Consider the following 18,542-nt stretch of genomic DNA (forward strand, 5'->3'; position numbering starts at 1 on the left):
CCTTACAGGCCTTCTTCCACTTCTAGACCCTTCCATCCACTGGGTCACACGAGTGACCACTGCAGCACTCTAGGCTCCCAATTCCTTGACCCAACAGTGATGTCCTTATCTAAGCCACCTCAGCTGCCTTCTTTCAGTTGACAGAAAGGCAGGGTTTCCCGGGGAATTTAATGGCCACCTGAGAGGGATTGGGATAAAGAACAAATGGACGCTTCATCTTACCCCCACCCATGCCTCCCCACTGGGACTGTCAATAGCAGGACACTGAGCAGACCTGCGGATCACAAAGCCACCATGCCAACCTTCCTGTCCATCATAAGGGACATCACAGGGGAGGATTATGCAGGTAGTGAGGACAGCTCCCGAGGCCAGCCTCTTGCCTCTTCTGCCCTCAGGGCAGATACCAGGGGAGGCTTACAGCAGCAGTGCACCTTAGAGAAAGGGCTGGAGGAGTGGTGGTCCCTTGGAACCAGCGAAGGTAGCACATGCCCCAGCCTGAGGTGGCCTGAAGTGGCCAGGGTCTAGTGGGACCACGGGGGCTGGCCAAGAAAATGGGGAATGTTGGGCCCGGGATGCCGGGCTCCATGCTCTTCCTGATGCTGGCGCTACAGCCTCTACAGCTGAGCCCAGGGAGATCCCTGTACCACCTCCCAAACCACAGAAGCTTCCACCTGGGCACCAGCCATCACAGAAACAAATGGAAGAAGCTGAAATCCTGCGACGGTGCCTTTGACCTGTACTTCATAGTGGACGCGTGAGTGGCTCTCCCGCCTGGCCCAGGTGCTCCTCAGGGCACCTCTGTCCACAGGACCACTGATGACAGGAAGTAGTCCAAGAGAACCCAGCCTCTGAGAGAGGGGAGACAAGAACAGTCTTGATTAGACCCAAGGAACACACCTCTGTGGCCTCCTTGTTCCTGAGTTAGAATTAGTGCCCCAGGCCTTTGTTCCCAGGAACATTTATATTTGGAAAGTAAACAAAACAGCATAGAGTTTCTGGATGGTTGTCAGTCTCTCCATCAGCTTGACCTGGATCTGTGCCCTGCACGTCCCTTAAACAGCTGGAGGGGCAGGTGATTGCTAGAAGCTGTCTTGTCAGCACTCGGAAGGAGCTCACTGTGATTTCTGGGTTTGTTTGGTGTTTGTTTTGTTTTGTTATTTACCCGAATGACCTCTATTTTTCCTGGGCCCCAGGGAGATTGCTGTCATCTGTTAGGCATTCTCCTAGTGTCACTGCTTAGAAAGTCCTTAGCTTGGCTGGTTCTAAATGTTTTGCTTCTTTCTTTACAGTTTGTGTGCACGTGATGAACAGTCTGGCCTGTCTGCTTGTGGCTTTGGGAAACCAGGGCTGTGCATTTTGTACCTTCTGGCCCTCAAGGAAGGAAAGGGAGGGGCGTGTCCTCAGACTGGACAGATTGCCTAGGTTCCATTTTCAGCTCCTCCGTGGGGCTGAGGACAAATTTTATTCATTCAGTAGTAACAGTGGTATGGTTCCCAATATCACTGAAGCACTTTACGGTCCCCAGAGCCCTTTACTGCACATCTGTCATCCTCAAAACATTCTGGGAGGTAGAGTAGGGCAGGTATTTGCTTATGCAATCAACTGGAAAGGGGGAAAGCTCCTAGACATTGGATGAAGTAGCCCAGAGGTTAGTGGGTGTGACAGGACTGAGTCTTGCTGGATTCTGCAAAGGGGAAGAGGAGCTGAAGGTGTCCAAGAATGGGCCCTATGCACCCATTTCCCATCCCCAGGCCATCAGTGAGGAGTAAGCCTAGAGCATGGCTACAGTGGGATAGGCCAGGTGTATCTGAAAGCACAGCACACTCCTCATCCTCACCCGCTTCAGCCTCCTCAGTCTCCATCCTGGCACTAAAGTTAAAGACAATGGGAGCAAAAAACTTGACGGAGACCAGGAAGGGCCTGCAGTTTTCCCTGCTGGTGGGTATCATGATGTCAGGACAGCAGTGTCCCAGGCCTAATTTGCAGGCTGATGAGAAAACAAATGGTAATAAAACAGTCTGAGTAACACATGCTCCCTGGCCTGAGGACAGGGTACCTGTTGGGTGTCCATACGTGAGGGACGAGAACCAACGTGTCAGAATCGCTGGAGGCATTTCTAACCAACAAATTCTCCCTCTTTCCTTGTCTTAAAGCCCCAAGTAAAATGACCAACCATCCTGGTTTGCCACCCAAAGACCCTCATCCCCCTGCACATGGGTCTGGTCGTTTACCCTCCCCAGCACTCACAATGATGAAAGTCACCACCAGGGGGACCCACTGAGGTCACTGAGGGAGTGTGGCAGCCTTTCGCTACCTGGGATGGGGAGGATTTGCCCAAGTGTCTGCTGGAAGCTCGAGAGGCAGAAACACTGCCCACTGGATGGATGCGCCTCATCCCTCTGACTCAGGTCTTCTTTGTTTTCAGGTCACAGAAGGCGAATGATATTTGGAAGGACATTTGCGAATTAGTGGATGAAATGGTGGAGATGTACACAAAGTACGGCTAGTGTTTTCTTCTGCCGGGCAGGGTACATAGCTCTTTAGACTCGGTGGTCACAGAAGTACCTTTGGTCAGGAGCACAGAGTCCAGGGGGGTGTTCTGAAGCAGAAAGGACAGATCACGCTGGTTCCATCAGGTCTCAGCAGCTTTCTTGGCTCCTGCCTGAGGTCAGGCCACATTGTAGGGGACACAGTCTGCCCCTGAGGAGCGCACAGATTAATAAACAGGCAAACCAGTAACCAAACGCCGAGTTAAATTGTGCCAAGGGCTAAAAGAAAAGTGAAAAGGAATTTCTAGTAACTTTAAGGAAAAAGCAAGTATTCTTATCTTTTTAAAGTCAAGTATGACTTTCTAGGGGATGTGGAATTTTGAACTAGATCCTAAAGAATGCGGAAAAGAGCGTAGAAGAACGATCAAGGAGATTTCTTGTGGAGTGAGTGCTCTACTTGACTGGAAAGCAGCGTTAACTCAGGGAAGGCTGAGAGATGAGTCTAGACAGAGCACTCTGGAGCCAGAACCACTGAGGATCATAATGCCAGGCCAAGGGGCTTAGAATTCCGCTGTGAGTAGTTGGGAGCTATAGATGATTCTTGAGCAAGTGTCTAATATGATACTTGAGGTCCTCCAGGTAGAAAGTCTGATACTAGTGGTTAAAATGATTTGTAACAAGAGCCAAGAGCAGTAGAGAGCACAGCTAGGGACCTATGGTAGCAATTGAGAGAAAAAATAATGAGGGTCAATGGAGCAGAAGACAGTGGAGGGAGAGAAAAGGGAGGGATGTGTGAAAGGCTGAAAAGAGGTAGAATAATTTCTTTGAGATGATCAGGACATGGGGAGGTGGGCAAGGAGAGAAAAGGGGTGAGTCTCAAAGAACTTTACAGTAGAAAAGAGGCCAGTTGGGAGGCTCATGCAGAAGTACATGAGTATCTATCTTCTTGTGCATGCCTCTGTGTGTGTGAGAGAGAGAGACAGACAGACAGAGAGATTTGGGGGGGGGAGTATAAAGAGGGAGCAGGAAGGTCCCACACCTCCACAGGCCTCAGAATTCTTTACTAAGTTATAGGAACTTCCAGTGTTCAGGAAACGGGTCCCCGAAGCAAAACACTTGGAACGGGAGCAGGGAAATTGACATGCACCCCCTTCCTGGTTGCTTGTTGACTTCGTCTTCATACTTCTCCAGCCCTAACCTGCGGATGTCCTTCATCACCTACTCCACTCTGGGCCACACCCTCATGAAGCTCACCTCAGACAGGTAAGTACTGCTTTAATCCCCCAGGCAGGCCTGGTGGATGGGGTCCGTTGAGAGCCCAGGGAGCTGACAGTTCCCACTGGGAGCAGGCTGGGCCATGCTGGTCTCCCCTCAGCGTCCACTCTGACCCCCAGCCCCGGCTCCATGGCTCCCACTGACCCCTGGCTGCGCTGGCCCTGGCAGACCCCGTGCTGCTAGACCATCTCCGCCCCCTCTAAGCCCTGCCCTCCACCTGTCCTGTGTCCTCTCAGCGCTCTTCCCTTTCCTGAGAACTGGCTCACTGCAAGGACGCCTGGGATCTGGTGGAGCAGATGTGTGGGCCCTTTGTGAACACTGGCCTGTGTTGGGCACCTGCTCTGTGTGTCACTCTCTGCTCTGGGCCAGTGGGGGAAGAGGGGAGGCACAGTCAGAACCAGGAGGCGGGGGTGGGCAGTGCTGAAGTGCTGGAGCTTCAGTGGAGGGGAGCTTGGTCCCTTGGTGGGTCTGAGACAAGGGAGCCCATGAGTGTGGGCTGGGGTGCAGGAGGGAAGCATCACACGCCAGCATCCTAGGCGGGCCGCTGGGAGGGCCCAGCGAGGTGCCCAAAGCCCTGGAGGTGGGAAGCTACGGAGCTCCCGAGTAGCCGGGAGGTTCCGATGCTTATGGTGCAAATGATCGGAACCCAGGGAGTGTGTTGGTGCCAGTGCGTGGACACAGCACTCCCCATGCCTGGCTCCCAGGAGAAGCACGGGCTGTGCTTCCTGTTAGGTGAGCTAGGGGAAGACATGGTTTTGTGTGTCCCTGTCTTCTGCATTTCAGAGAGAGAGAGACCTGAGTGAGGTTGAGGTAGAAGATAGCAAGTCAGTGGGGGGCTGTCAGGCAGGTGGCAGAAAGAGAGGCGGGGGCTGGGCGGGGGCCTCTGAGGGAGGAGCTGCCCGTGGGGGACAGGAGGACCACTGCCTCCTCCAAGGCAGGGGTTCAGAGCCTGAACCAAGGGAGCTGTGGGGAGGCTCTTGAGGGTCTCCGGGGTCCTCTCTGGAAAGTAGAGGTGACGATGCCTTCCTCAAGGGAAGGTGTCAGAAGTGGGAGTGGGCTCAGGGGAGTGAAAAACGGGGTGGAATCTTAAGAAGTGAAGGGCCTGATGAGGGCGTAAGCAGCCTAGTGCACAGAGCTGGGAGTAGGGATGGGGCGGGGGCAGCCCAAGAAGAAGGCCTGCTCAGGCAGGAGTGAAGCCGGGCCAAGCTCAGGCCCGGGCCAAAGGCTGGGGAGCGATGAGAGCTCCAGCATATTTGGGGGTGCTGCCAACAAAAAGGAAATCTCCCCCAAAGTGTCAGGAAGAGGGGAGGGTGTTTGTGCTGGGGTGGGCAGGGCCTGGTTTGGCCTCCACTGGCCCTGGGTCACAGCCTCCTCAGCTCCTGGGCTTGGTCAGGCAGGGCAGGACCTGGGGCTCTCAGATCACACCTCACGGCAGAATCCCTTCTGCGCAAGGCAAGAGCCAGCCTTCAGGGACCATGTTCTCCTTAGACTTGCTGTGACAGCTCAGCCCATCACACTGCACTAGCCTGAACCTAAGCCCCAGCCCTGGTGTGTCCCAGTCCCATCCCCTGCATCTGCTTTAACAGAGGCCGACAGCCCATCCCCATGGCAGCCTGGGGTCCCTGCTCTTCCTCCCACATGGACGGGCCTCAGGCCTCTTTTCCAGCTTATGGTCTCTTTCTTCAGGAGCACATGAAGCCCAAGAGCTCTAGACTCTAACGGAGCATCCTGACTGCTTCCTTTAGTGCCGATCCAGAGGGGGAAGTGGCTTGGAGGGACCAAGTCCACCTCAGGAGTCTGTGGCAGGGGAGGAGGGGACAGGGCAGGGGTATCAGCAGAGTGACCTTTCCAAACTCAGCCTTGCCTGTTGGAAGGTGATGCGCCCTCACCAGGGACCCCTTAGGTGCCAGCAGTACCGCCAGTCACATTGGCGGTGCTGGATTCACAGGTGCGCAGCCATGGGTGCTCCCGCCTCACCACGGACGGTCAAGGCAGGGCCCTTGCTGAGTCCGCCGAGGTCTGCATGCCTGAGACAGAGATGAGCACATTGAAAGCCAGGCCCTACCCATGGGACCAGCAAAGCAGCATCCTCCACACCCGCTGAATGCGGGACAGAGAAGCGTTGACCAAGGCCAGTCAGTGTCAAAAACACAGGCAGAGAGGTCACCACAGGGCCACTTGTGTCCTCTGTGGTCCAGGCAGGTCTCCACAGGGCAGAATGGCACCAGGACAGCTGATCTGTTTTGCAACAGTCAACCCTCGTTCCTCCTCAACCCCCTTTACTGTTTTTTTCAGAAATGAAATTCGTGATGGTCTTAGCAGACTTCAGAATATAGTACCTAGTGGAGCCACACACATGCAGGAAGGATTTAAAAAGGTACAGATCCTACAGCTCTGAGAATTTATTCTGCTTTACCCAGGTCTTCGAGTATTATTGGGTCATCTCACTGCCCTCCACCAATTTCCTTCATTTTGTTGCAGGCAAATGAGCAGATTCAACGAGCTAACTCAAGAGGTAAGATGCCTGCTGGCGTCACTGTGCTCAGGTGGGACAGAGCCAGGCGAGGCCCTCAGCAAGGGCTGGTGCAGACCCCCTCGGCCAATCCTAGCGCTGACCTTGGAGCGAGTCCCTTGTCCTCTCTGTGCTGCAGGTTCCTCCTCTGTGCAGTGAGGATTAAAACCACCCCCAGGGATGCTTCCAAGAACCACATGGCTTCATGCATTACATTCCGGGTTCTTACTAGATATCAAGTGCTTGACCTATGGTTGGGCTGCATGAAAAAGAAAAGAGAACTTCCAGGGATGGCGAGCAGACGGGGTTCAGTTTAGGGAACAGAGACCTTGGTGTCCCCCTGGCTGCCCACACTTTGTCCACCACAGCTCTGGCTCTGCCTCCTTTCCCTTGAGCCTCTTCCCTCCGGTTGACTCTCATCCTGTGACTGTGCCTCCGCCAGTGGAAATGGCTGTACTTGGCCCAGACCACCTGCATCGAGACTGTAGGGTTGCAGCCCTTGTCAGGAAGGATGCATGGGCTGCTGGGGAAAGGCGGGGAGCTGGGGGGGGCTGCTGCCCAAGCACCTTGACCTTGAGTTCTGAATAGCAGGACCCACAGAGCCAGCAGCAGTGCCTGCCGGCGCCACCCAGGACAGAGCCCACTGCCCCCTGACCCGGGGGTGTCTTGTGCAGTCGGTCGGCTGCTTCTCCCTGCGCTCACCTGAGAGGCTTGTCCTCGTCCAGTGAGTAGCTGCAGTTGCCTTTCAGGGCAAAGGCCGTGCCACCTGTCCATAGTGAAGGTCCACTAGGAAGGGCTCTGACCCGGTCTCAGGCTCCTCGTCTGTCAAGTGGGTCCTGGGCTGAGGCCCCTTCTCCCTCTAGGCGCTCTGGGTGTTGGGTACTCGGGTCAGGGTGGCCTCTCCCCAGGAGGAGGAGGTGTGAGAGCAGTGCTGTGGGCCTGGCAGCCTGAGGCAGGTCACTCCAGGTGCCTTGCTGACCAGGCCACTCCCTGATTCTTCTGCAGGCAGCAGCGCTTCCAGCCTGATTATCTCTCTGACCACTGGACCACTGCTGCCAAGGACGGTACGAGCAACTAAGTTTGAAGTGAGTCTAGTCCATCATTACCAGCTTTGTGCTCCATGTATTGGGGTATTTTTACTCAAACATTTTTTTCCCTCTTAGGCTGACAAAGCTCGGCGTATGGGGGCCAAGGTTTACGGCCTGGGCATGAAAGACTATAAGAAAGGCCAGGTAATTCAGAACAGCTAATCAGGTGTTCAGCTAACCAGGTGCCACTCTTGAGCCCAGGTGGGGAATGCTTTCAAAGGCAGCTGTCCCAGAGACCCCCAGATGATGGCCCTCTACCCCCCCCCCAACTGTTTGGAGAACACATAGCCCCCGCCAATGCATAGCAAGTGCTGTGGAAACCTGCACACCAGAGGCGCGGGTGAAGGAGCTTTCCACTCGCTAAGGGTGGGCTGCTGGCCGACACCAGGGTGTGGCCCTTGGAGTCCAACACAGCATAAGGCAAGAGCCTGTCTCCTGGGACAGGATCTGCTGTGTCCTCAAGCCCTGGCTGTGTGCCCACCATCTCCACTTCCCTTGTAGCTGCATGATATTTTACAAAGAAAAGACCAAATATATGGGATAGAAGAATTCCAGTCCCTGGAAAAGCTTGCTGCCTCGGTGAGTGTGGGCTAACCGTGAGAGGGGAGATGGGGTGTCTTCTCCCTATGCCTCTGCCATCAGTCTCCCTGACCCTGCCACCCCACTGTCTGTTCCAGCTGGTGGAAAATTCCTGCATGGAAGTGACGGCTGGGGACACTTACTTTGTCTGTTTAGGAGGTAGGAGCCAGAGTCACATATCTATACAGAAGTGTGTGGTTCTATGTGTGTGTGACACATTTGGGTGGTGCGTGGGTGTTGTGACTGTGGGGTGTGTGTACATGGTGTGTTTCTGTTTGTGGTGTGATTGTGTGTGTCATATGTGTGGTTTGAGTGGAGTGAGTGTGTATGGTATGTGTGTGTGGGGTCTATGACTGTGGTGTCTGTGTGTGATGTGTGTGTGTATGAGCTGATTGTATGGAAATCTGTCCGACACATGAGTGTGCAGATATGTAAGTCAGTGTGTCATTGTATGATGCGTGCATGTTGGGAGTTGTGTGTGGATATGCATGTGTAATTACTTTTATCATCCAGCTTTATTGACATGTAATTGAAATATAGCTCTGGATAAATTTAAAGTATAACACATAATGGTATAGAATTGAATACATATATTGGAAAAAGGTGACCAAAATGAATTTAGTTTATAAAACTAAAACAAAAATTTCTTTTAAAAATTAAATATATACTTTAAAACCCTCAACAATACTTAGCAAATGAAATCCAACAACACATAAAAAATATAATACATCAAAACTAATTAGGTATCAAGCCAGAAATGCAAGTCTGATTCTGTATATGAAATATCAATGTAATTCACCACATTAGGAAGATGGAGAAGGAAAACATGATTATCTCAATGGATGAAGAAAAATGTTGGACGTAGTTCAAGTCTGACAAAGGCATCCAACAAATACTCACAGCCAACACTACACCAACTGGTTCAACGGGGTCGGCCTCTCCCTGAGATCTGGAACGTGACAAGGATGCCCTCTCTCCCCCCGGAAGGGTCCCTGCATCAGTGTGGGGAGGATCCTGTGCAGTTGCTTTTCTGATAGAAGCCCTCTCTCTCAGTGAGCTCTGTGTGTGCTGGCTCATGAGTCCACATCACTGGGATTTGTGGAGCTGAGGTGGGTGGATAAGCACACGCTCCCACTGGTAACAGCACACAGCTGGATGCAGCTGGACGCAGACCCAGGAAGCTGGGCCTGGCCATGGTGTTCTGAACTGCAAGGTTACAGTGCAACAGGCCATGGGGTCACACAGAGCAGTGTTTATATCCGAGCTCTGCTGCCCATGGGCATGAAACCGGTGCAAAATGCTGAGTACCTGTGAGCTCCACTTTTGTCGCCAAGGAGTAGAAACAGCAACACCCACTATCAGGTCTGCAGTGAGACGTAGATGCAGTGGAGCTCACAGGGACTGGCACAGGATCTAGAAGCCGGTGGCCCTCACCAACAGGAGCTGCCACTAACACTCCCATCACTGACCCCTGGTGCTGCCCCCACCCCCGAGCTGAGCCCAGGATGAAAGCGTGTCCAGCTGAGCCCGCTGTGGGTGGCAGCTGTGTGACTCCTCCTGAATCCCACACTGTGACCTGCAGTGCCGAGTGGGGACATGGGTCACTGCTTCTCTGGTGTCACGTCTGAGCCGTGCAGCACCCTGACAGCTTCAATTCTCTGATTGTGTCCCTGGGACATACACAGGCCTGTCAAACCACAGGGGAAGATGCCCATTGTCATTCACGCCCTGTGGTGGCCCAGCTGAGGTGACAGGTGCCCACCGCACACCCTCTGCAGGCGTGGCCCAGCACTGCTGCTCTGACCTTTACAGCTGCTGTCATCTTGTCAAAAGCTGCCACACAGCATGACTGTCACTTGGAGGGAAAGCTCAAGGCAGGAACCTGGGCCCCAAATAAAGTAGAAGAAGCTGTTCATCAGGCTGTTGTTCTGAATAAGTCAGTGGGCCGGGTGTGGGGAAGCCAGGAGTGGGGAGCATGAGGCACGTGGCCTCTTCAGCCTCTCGGCCTCCCTCCAGGACTAGGCAGAGGCCTCTGCTGGCCTCCCTGCCTCCAGACCTGTGCTCCAGCCCATTCTCTGCACAGGACCCGAGGGACAGAGAAGACCACTTCCCTACCCCAGCCTGACCATGGAGGCTGAGGCCCCTGAGCCAGACAACCAGACCCTCCAAGGTCCAACCTCTGCTCTAAGCCCATCTGCTGCAGAGGCTGGGGGCTGGGGGGACTGGGCTCCCTGCAAAACCTTCCTTAGCTTTACAGGGTCCAGCCCACGCAGCCTCACTCTCAGAGCACCTCAAGCCCGAAATCTTTCCTGGTCAGCTTGCCCCCTGGCTTCCCACAGCCTTTGCTCTGTTCTGTCATTAGTCACTTGTCACCCAGTAGGAACCATGACTTCTGCTTGGCTGTGTCCATGTCTTTTTTTTTTATTGATCAGTAAATTCTTTTTCTTTCAAACTTTTATTATGGGTAATTTCAAACCTGCAGCAAAGTGGAAACAATTGTACAGTGGGCACCCCATCTCTACCACCTGGATTCACACTTAATATCTGACTGTATTCTCTTTCATATTAATCTAGCTAGCTCTCTGTCTCTGTCTCACTGTCTTCATCAGTCAAACTGATTTTTTGATGCATTCCAAAATAAATTACCGTCATCAGGCTACCGCACCACATATCTTGAATTTGGAAACAATTTTTGTTAAGATTTCTCTTTTTGAAATTCAGCAAACTTAAGTGTATCATTTGGTGAGTTCTGACAGATGCACGCAATGCCTGTGTAACCACAAACCCCATGGAGAGTCACAGCACTACATATGCCCACAGAAAGTCCCCTCATCTCCCTTCCCAGACAATCCCTGGTCACAGTTGGTCCAGGGATTGGTCAGTGTCCAGTTTCTCTCAAAGTGACTGTCCCAAGCAGCATGTGGTGCTCCCAGACCCGCCCGCCCCAGGGCAGGTCACGTCCACCTGTGCACCTGTGTCAGTCTCAGGCAGGCTAGATGCCCTTTTCATGCTCAGCTCCACCAGCCTTCTCAGGGAGACGCCTGCCTTCCCAGCTCCTCTCTCTGGAGCCCCCAGCTGGCCTGGTGTACAACTTTTCTTCCAGAGAGAAAGCTCTCTGTTCCAGAAAGGATCCATCTCCCTTACCCGGACTGTTCGTCCTTCTGCTGCCTGAGAGCTGGTGGGCAGTGGACTGTACGTGGGACATGCAGCCCTGCAAGCCGATTTTAGACCTTCCTGTGACATCATTTCCTTCCTGTGGTTGATATGTTGGAGGAATTGGGGTGCAGGGGGAGGGGTTGGGAAGCAAAAGGAGCAGCTTTCTGGACAAAGCAAAAATCCTTTACCTGCAAGTCTCTTTTGCTGAAATATTGAAACCATCACCCTGCCTTCTACTTTGGAGACTTGCCGGAGTTCAGAAGCCCCCCATAGGGAGCGGCAGTGCCTGGGGCACAGGGGGCTCTGCTGCAGAGGTGAAGCAGCACCCGAGCGGGGCTGAGGGCAGCAGGAGACACAGGAGGAAGGAGGGTGTCCAGGCGGAGGGCAGCGTGCGCTGCTCCTGAGGACGCGGCACGGGCTGTGCGCTGGGCTATCAGACGGCCCTGCACTCGGCTGCCGCCCTCCCTCCTGTCAGCTACGTGGAAGAGGAGGCTGGGTCCAATCTTCACCATGAGGCCGGGACTGCCAGGTCCTCTGTGGGGGCTTTCTGCTTCCAAAAGCCTATCAAAACATGTTAGCAGGCCAGCTTCAGCCCACAGCCCAAGAATCTGTTTACTTCAAAAGAGAATTTGTAAGCTCCACCTTGATCTGAGGTGACCACAGGAAGATCTGAAGCAGGACGAATCAGCACTGCCAGGTCCAAGGCTGTGCTGGCATTTCTGAGGAATATTTCTCAAGTTACTTGACCTTGTGCAAATCAAGTATCTGGGATTGGCATTAGCCGGCCTAGGCCAGGAGGCAGGGGTGCAGGCTAAAGACCATGGACTTGCAGCAGGAAGATCTGCATTTATCCTGGCCAGCTCCAGGGGCCAGGCCCACTAGCTGCCCTCTCTGGATCCCCTAGTATTTGTTTCAGTTGTCAGGAAGCACCAGTGGGGACCCAGAAGCCTGGGGAGCCCCTATGGCCCAGAACTGCCTATCAGTGTCTCCCACCTGGGCCTAAGAAAGTGCTTGGGGAATCTCTGTGGTGGGCGTGGGGGGTTGTGTGAGGCACATGAAGGGGCAGGAAGAGGGAGGGGCAGAGCACTCATTGCCGACTTCAGAACAACAGCTGAGACAGGATTTCACCTTCCATGGGGGATTCTCCTGTGCAGGGTCCTCACCCCCTCCTTGCCTCACCCAGGTCCTGGCCTTGCTCCTGGGGTCTCCAGCCTGCCATAGGCAGAGAGAGAGAGACACGGAGGAGGAGCAGAAACCCTAGTGTCAAAAAGCCCCACAGACACCCAGGCTTGTGTGCTCAGCTCAGACGAGGGTCAGGACTGTCTTCAGCCTGTGTTGTCTGGGTTCCTCTTTCATTTATGGTGGAGAGCACTGCCTGTACCTCTTAGGGAAGACTGTGGTACTTCAGGGCCTGGGTTTGCCCCTATGGAGGGTAGGAGACTGGGTGTCTTTTAATGTGCTCAACAGTTCAGAGAGGTTTGTAGCAGCAACCTGAGTGCTCAAAGCCCAGTCCAGCAGCCTCAGAGTGGACCCTCAGTGACACCAGGAGAGGATCTGGCACAGGAGGTACACAGATATTGGTTCAGACAGAGCTGCTTCCTCATAGGAGTCACTTGGGAGTTCAGTTTTGGATGACCTTCTGTAACTGTGAGATCAGAGGGAAGACAGCACTCAGCCCCTCCTAACACAGACCTTTGGATGTTACCCTTGCAGAAGCCTACGAAGTGACATTTTTTACATCTGACCTAGATCAACAAAGAAAGGATGAAATTGTTTGCAGATATGAGTTCGGCTTCAGCGAAGTCTATGGTAAGTAACCCACTTGGTGCCTCCAAGTAAAAAATATCACACAACACACTGCATTCCCTTCATCCAACCAAGCCGTCAAAGCCCTTGCTGCCCACTCACTGTAGACACTGTAAGGATAGAGGCAAAGTCAAGTGGAGGGAGAGACCTGGATGGAAGCCTGGTAACCTCTCCCTTCATATGCAAAGCCATGAAGTAATCAATCCCCCAGCACATCAAGACCTGTTTTGAAAAGATAAAGACAATGGATAATCCTTTAGCCAGGCTCATCAAGAAAAAAAGAGAGAGGACCGAAATTAAAAAAATAAGAAGTGAAAGAGGAGAAATCACAATTGATATCACAGAGATACAAAAAGTCATAAGGGAATACTACAACCAGTTATAGGCCAACAAATTGGACAACCAAGAAAGAATGGATAAATGTCTAGAAACATATAATCTTCCAAGATTGAATCAGGAAGAAATAGATAAGCTGCACAGACTGGTTGCTAGTATTGAAATTGAATATGTAATCAACAAACTGCCAGCAAACAAAAGTCCAAGATGAGATGGCTTCACAGGGGAATTCTACCAAACTTACACAGAAGAGCTAATACCTATCCTTCTCGAACTATTTCAAAATATTGAAGAGGAGGGAACACTCCCAAAATCACTCTATAAGGTCACCATTACCCTGATACCAAAAGTAAACGAGGTCACTACAGAAAAAGAAAATTACAGGCCAATATCTCTGATGAATATAGACGCAAAAAACCTCAACAAAATGTTAGCCAACTGAATTCAACAATATATAAAAAAGGATCAACACCATGATCAAGTGGGATTTATTTCAGGGATGCAAGAATGGTTTAATATCCACAAATCAATGAATATAATTCACCACACTAACAACAGCAACAACAAAAAAAGGATAAAAATCACATGACCCTCTCAATAGACATAGAAAAAGCATTTGACAAAATTCAACATCCATTCATGATTTTTAAAAAAACTCTTTTATCAAAGGTGGTATAGAGGGAGCATATCTCAACTTAATAAAAGCCATTTATGACAAACCCACAGCTGACATAACACTTGACAGTGAAAAGCTGAAAGCTTCCCTTTTAAAATCAGGAAAAAGACAAGGATGCCCACTATTATCACTCCTATTTAAGATATATTGGAAGTCCTAAGCACAGCAATCAGACAAGAAAAAGAAACAAAAGACATCCAAATTGGAAGGAAAAAGTAAATCTGTCACTATTTGCAGATGACATGATACTATATTCAGAAAGCGATACAAAAAACTCCACCAAAGAAAACTATTAAAACTAATAAATGAATTCAATAAAGTTGCAGGGTGCAAGATTAATATACAGAAATCTCTTGCATTTCTGTACACTAATAATAAAATATCAGAAAGTGAATTTAATAAAACAATCCCATTTACAATTGCATCAAAAAGAATAAAATACCTAGGAATAAACTTAACCTAGAAGGTGAAAAGACCTATACTTGAAAACGATAAAACATTGATGAAGGAAAATGAAGAAAATACAAATAAATTGAAAGAAAGGTCTTGTTCATGGATTGGAAGAATTGATATTGTTAAAATGTCCATACTACCGAAAGCAATCTACAAATTTAATGCAATTCCTAGGAAAAAAATCCCTGACATTTTTCACAAAAATAGAACAAGTAACCCTAAAATTTGTATGTAACTTCAAAAAAACTCTAATAGTCAATACAATCTTGAGAAAAAGGAACAAAGCTAGAGGTATTGTGTTCCTTGTGTTCGGACAATACCACAAAGCTACAGTAATCAAAACAGCAGAGTAATGACACAAAAATTGACACATAGATCATCAGAAGAGTTGAGAGATCCCAGAAATAAACTCATGCACATATGGTCAATTAATCTATGACAAAGAAGGCAAAAATATACAATAGAGAAAAGTCAGTCTCTTCAACATGTGGTGCTGGGAAAATTGGACACCCTGCACATAAAAGAATGAGATTAGAACATTTCCTCACACCATATACCAAAAAATCTAAAATTGCATTAAAACAATAGATACTGGAGAGGGTGTAGAGAAAAGAGAACCTTCTTACACTGTTGGTGGGAATGTAAATTGATACAGCCACTATAGAGAACAGTATGGAGGTTCCTTAAAAAACTAAAAATAGAACTACCATATGACCTAGCAATTCCACTCCTGGGCATATACCTGGAGAAAACCATAAGTCAAAAAATACATGCACCCCAGGGCTTCCCTGGTGGCACAGTGGTTGAGAGTCCGCCTGCCGATGCAGGGGACGTGGGTTCGTGCCCTAGTCCGGGAAGATCCCACGTGCCGCGGAGTGGCTGGGCCCCTGAGCCATGGCCACTGAGCCTGCGCGTCCGGAGCCTGTGCTCCGCGGCCTGGAGAGGCCACAACAATGAGAGGCCCGCGTACCACAAAAAAAAACATGCACCCCCATGTTCATTGCAGCACTATTTACAATAGACAGGAGAAGGAAGCAACTTAAATGTCCATCAACAGAGGAATGGATAAAGATGTGGTACATATAAACAATGGAATATTGCTCAGCCATAAAAGGGAACAAAATTGTGCCATTTGCAGAAACGTGGATGACGTAGAGACTGTCATACAGAGTGAAGTCAGAAAGACAAAACCAAATATTGTATATTAACACATATATGTGGAATCTAGAATAATGGTATAGATGAACTTATTTGCAAAGCAGAAATAGAGACACAGATGTAGAGAACAAACGTATGGGTACCAAGGGGTGAAGGGGCAGGGTGGGATGGATTGGGAGATTGGGACTGACATATATACACTACTATGTATAAAATAGATAACTAATGAGAACTGACTGTATAGCACGGGGAATTTTACTCAGTGCTCTGTGGTGACCTAAATGGGAAGGAAATACAAAAAAGGGCAGATGTATGTATACAAATAGCTGATTCACTCTGCTATACAGCAGAAACTAACACAACATTGTAAAGCAACTATACTCTGATTAAAAAAATGCACTGAAGATGTAACTATAATACCTGAAATCATACAACTCCTAGAAGAAAACACAGGCAGAATATTCTTTGACACAAATTGTAGCAATACCTTTTTGGACCTGTCGCCTAAGGCAAAGGAAACAAAATCAAAGATAAACAAATGGGACCAAATTAAACTTATAACCTTTTGCACACCAAAAGAAACTATTGACAAAATGAAAAGAGAACCTACTGAATGGGAGGAAATATTTGCAAATGATATGACTGATGAGTCAATATCCAAAATATATAAATAGCTCAAACACTTCAGTATCCAAAAAAAAAAACCGGTTAAAACATGGGCAGAAGACCTGAATAGACATTTTTCCATAGAAGATATACAGATAGCCAACAGCTATATAAAAAGATGCTCAACATCACTAATCATGCAAGTCAAAACCACAATAAGATATCATCTCACACTTGTCAAAATGGCTCTTATCAAATGTTGGCCAGGATGTGGAGAAAAGGGAACCCCAGTATACTGGGGTATTGGTGGGAATGTATTGCACCAAAAATTGGTGCAGCCACTAGAGAAAACAGTATGGAGATTCCTCAAAAATGTAAAAATAGAATTACCATATGATCCAGCAATTCCACTACTGGATATATATCTGAAGAAAAAAAAACACTAATTTGAAAAGATACATGAACCCCAACATTCACAGCAGCATTATTTATAATAGACAAGATATGGAAGCAACATAAGTGTCCATCACAGATGAAGAGATAAAAAAGATGTGGAAAGAACGCAAGGCGGGCCTCAGGCTGGTGCAACATCACGCCGGCCTCTGCCGCCGCAGGCTCGGCCCGCACTCCGCGCCCCTCCCTCCCCGCGGCCTGAGTGAGCCAGAGCCCCCAAATCAGCGGCTCCTTTAACCCCGTCCTGTCTGAGCGAAAAACAGATGCCCTCCGGCGACCTACGCGCCGAGGCAGGACCAAATCCAAAGCTGAGCCCCTGGGAGCTGTGAGAACAAAGAAGAGAAAGGGAAATCTCTCCCAGCAGCCTCAGAAGCAGCGGATTAAATCTCCACAATCAACTTGATGAACCCTGCATCTGTGGAATACATGAATAGACAACGAATCATCCCAAATTAAGGAGGTGGACTTTGAGAGCAAGATTAATGATTTTTTCCCCTTTTCCTCTTTTTGTGAGTGTGTATGTGTATGCTTCTGTGTGAGATTTTGTCTGTATAGCTTTGCTTCCAACATTTGTCCTAAGGTTCTATCCGTCTGTTGTTTTTTTCTAATAATTATTTTTTAATTTAATAACTTTATTTTATTTTACTTTATCTTCTTTCTTTCCTTCCTTCCCTCATTCCTTCCTTCCTTCCTTCCACCCACCGTCCCTCCCTCCCTCCCTCCTTTCTTTCTTTCTTTCCTTCTTTCCCTCTTTCCTTCTTTCTTTCTTTCTTTCCTTCTTTCTCTCTTCCTTCCCTCCCTCCCTCCCTCCCTCCCTCCCTCTCTTCTTTCTTTCTTTCTTTCTTTCTTTCTTTCTTTCTTTCTTTCTTTCTTTCTTTCTTTCTTCCTACTTCTACTAATTCTTTCTCTCTACATTTTCTCCCTTTTATTCTGAGCCGTGTTGATGAAAGGCTCTTGGTGCTCCAGCCAGGAGTAAGTGCTGTGCCTCTGAGGTGGGAGAGCCAACTTCAGGATACTGGACCACAAGAGACCTCCCAGCTCCACATAATATCAAACGGCGAAAATCTCCTAGAGGTCTCCATCTCAACACCAGCACCCAGCTTCACTCAACGACCAGCAAGCTACAGTGCTGGACACCGTCTGCCAAACAACTAGCAAAACAGGAACACAGGGCTTCCCTGGTGGCGCAGTGGTTGAGAGTCCTCCTGCCAATGCAGGGGACATGGGTTCGTGCCCCGGTCCGGGAAGATCCCACATGCCGCAGAGCGGCTGGGCCCGTGAGCCATGGCCGCTGAACCTGTGCGTCCGGAGCCTGTGCTCCGCAGCGGGAGAGTCCACAACAGTGAGAGGCCCGCATACAGCAAAAAAAAAAAAAAAAACAGGAACACAACCCCACCCAATAGCAGAGAGGCTGCCTAAAATCATAATAAGGCCACAGACACCCCAAAACACATGACCAGACGTGCACCTGCCCACCAGAAAGGCAAGATCTAGCCTCATCCACCAGAACACAGGCACTAGTCCCCTCCACCAGGAGGCCTACACAACCCACTGAACCACCTTAGCCACTGGGGACAGACATCAAAAACAACGGGAACTACGAACCTGCAGCCTGCAAAAAGGAGACCCCAAACACAGTAAGATAAGCAAAATGAGAAGACAGAAAAACACACAGCAGATGAAGGAGCAAGATAAAAACCAACCAAACCTTACAAATGAAGAGGAAATAGGCAGTCTACCTGAAAAAGAATTCAGAATAATGATAGTAAAGATGATCCAAAATCTTGGAAATAGAATAGAGAAAATGCAAGAAACATTTAACAAGGACATAGAAGAACTAAAGAGGAAACAAGCAATGATGAACAACACAATAAATGAAATGGAAAATACTCTAGATGGGATCAATAGCAGAATAACTGAGGCAGAAGAACGGATAAGTGACCTGGAAGATAAAA

General features: G+C 49.5%; 1 protein-coding gene across 1 annotated transcript in view; it reads left to right on the forward strand.

Moving 5' to 3' along the window:
• The first annotated feature begins 358 nt into the window (after positions 1-358).
• The window catches only part of LOC141276712 (uncharacterized), a 36,071-nt gene continuing 17,887 nt past the window's right edge, over positions 359-18,542 (forward strand). The window contains exons 1-10 of the mRNA XM_073793686.1: positions 359-754; positions 2,426-2,497; positions 3,681-3,752; positions 6,060-6,141; positions 6,246-6,279; positions 7,282-7,340; positions 7,440-7,508; positions 7,866-7,943; positions 8,042-8,102; positions 12,813-12,908. Of these exons, the coding sequence (XP_073649787.1) occupies positions 552-754; positions 2,426-2,497; positions 3,681-3,752; positions 6,060-6,141; positions 6,246-6,279; positions 7,282-7,340; positions 7,440-7,508; positions 7,866-7,943; positions 8,042-8,102; positions 12,813-12,908 (826 nt within the window). The 5' untranslated portion in view covers positions 359-551. The remainder of the gene's footprint in view (positions 755-2,425; positions 2,498-3,680; positions 3,753-6,059; positions 6,142-6,245; positions 6,280-7,281; positions 7,341-7,439; positions 7,509-7,865; positions 7,944-8,041; positions 8,103-12,812; positions 12,909-18,542) is intronic.

The sequence above is a fragment of the Tursiops truncatus genome, chromosome 16 (assembly GCF_011762595.2).
Source record: "Tursiops truncatus isolate mTurTru1 chromosome 16, mTurTru1.mat.Y, whole genome shotgun sequence".
NCBI lineage: Eukaryota > Metazoa > Chordata > Mammalia > Artiodactyla > Delphinidae > Tursiops > Tursiops truncatus.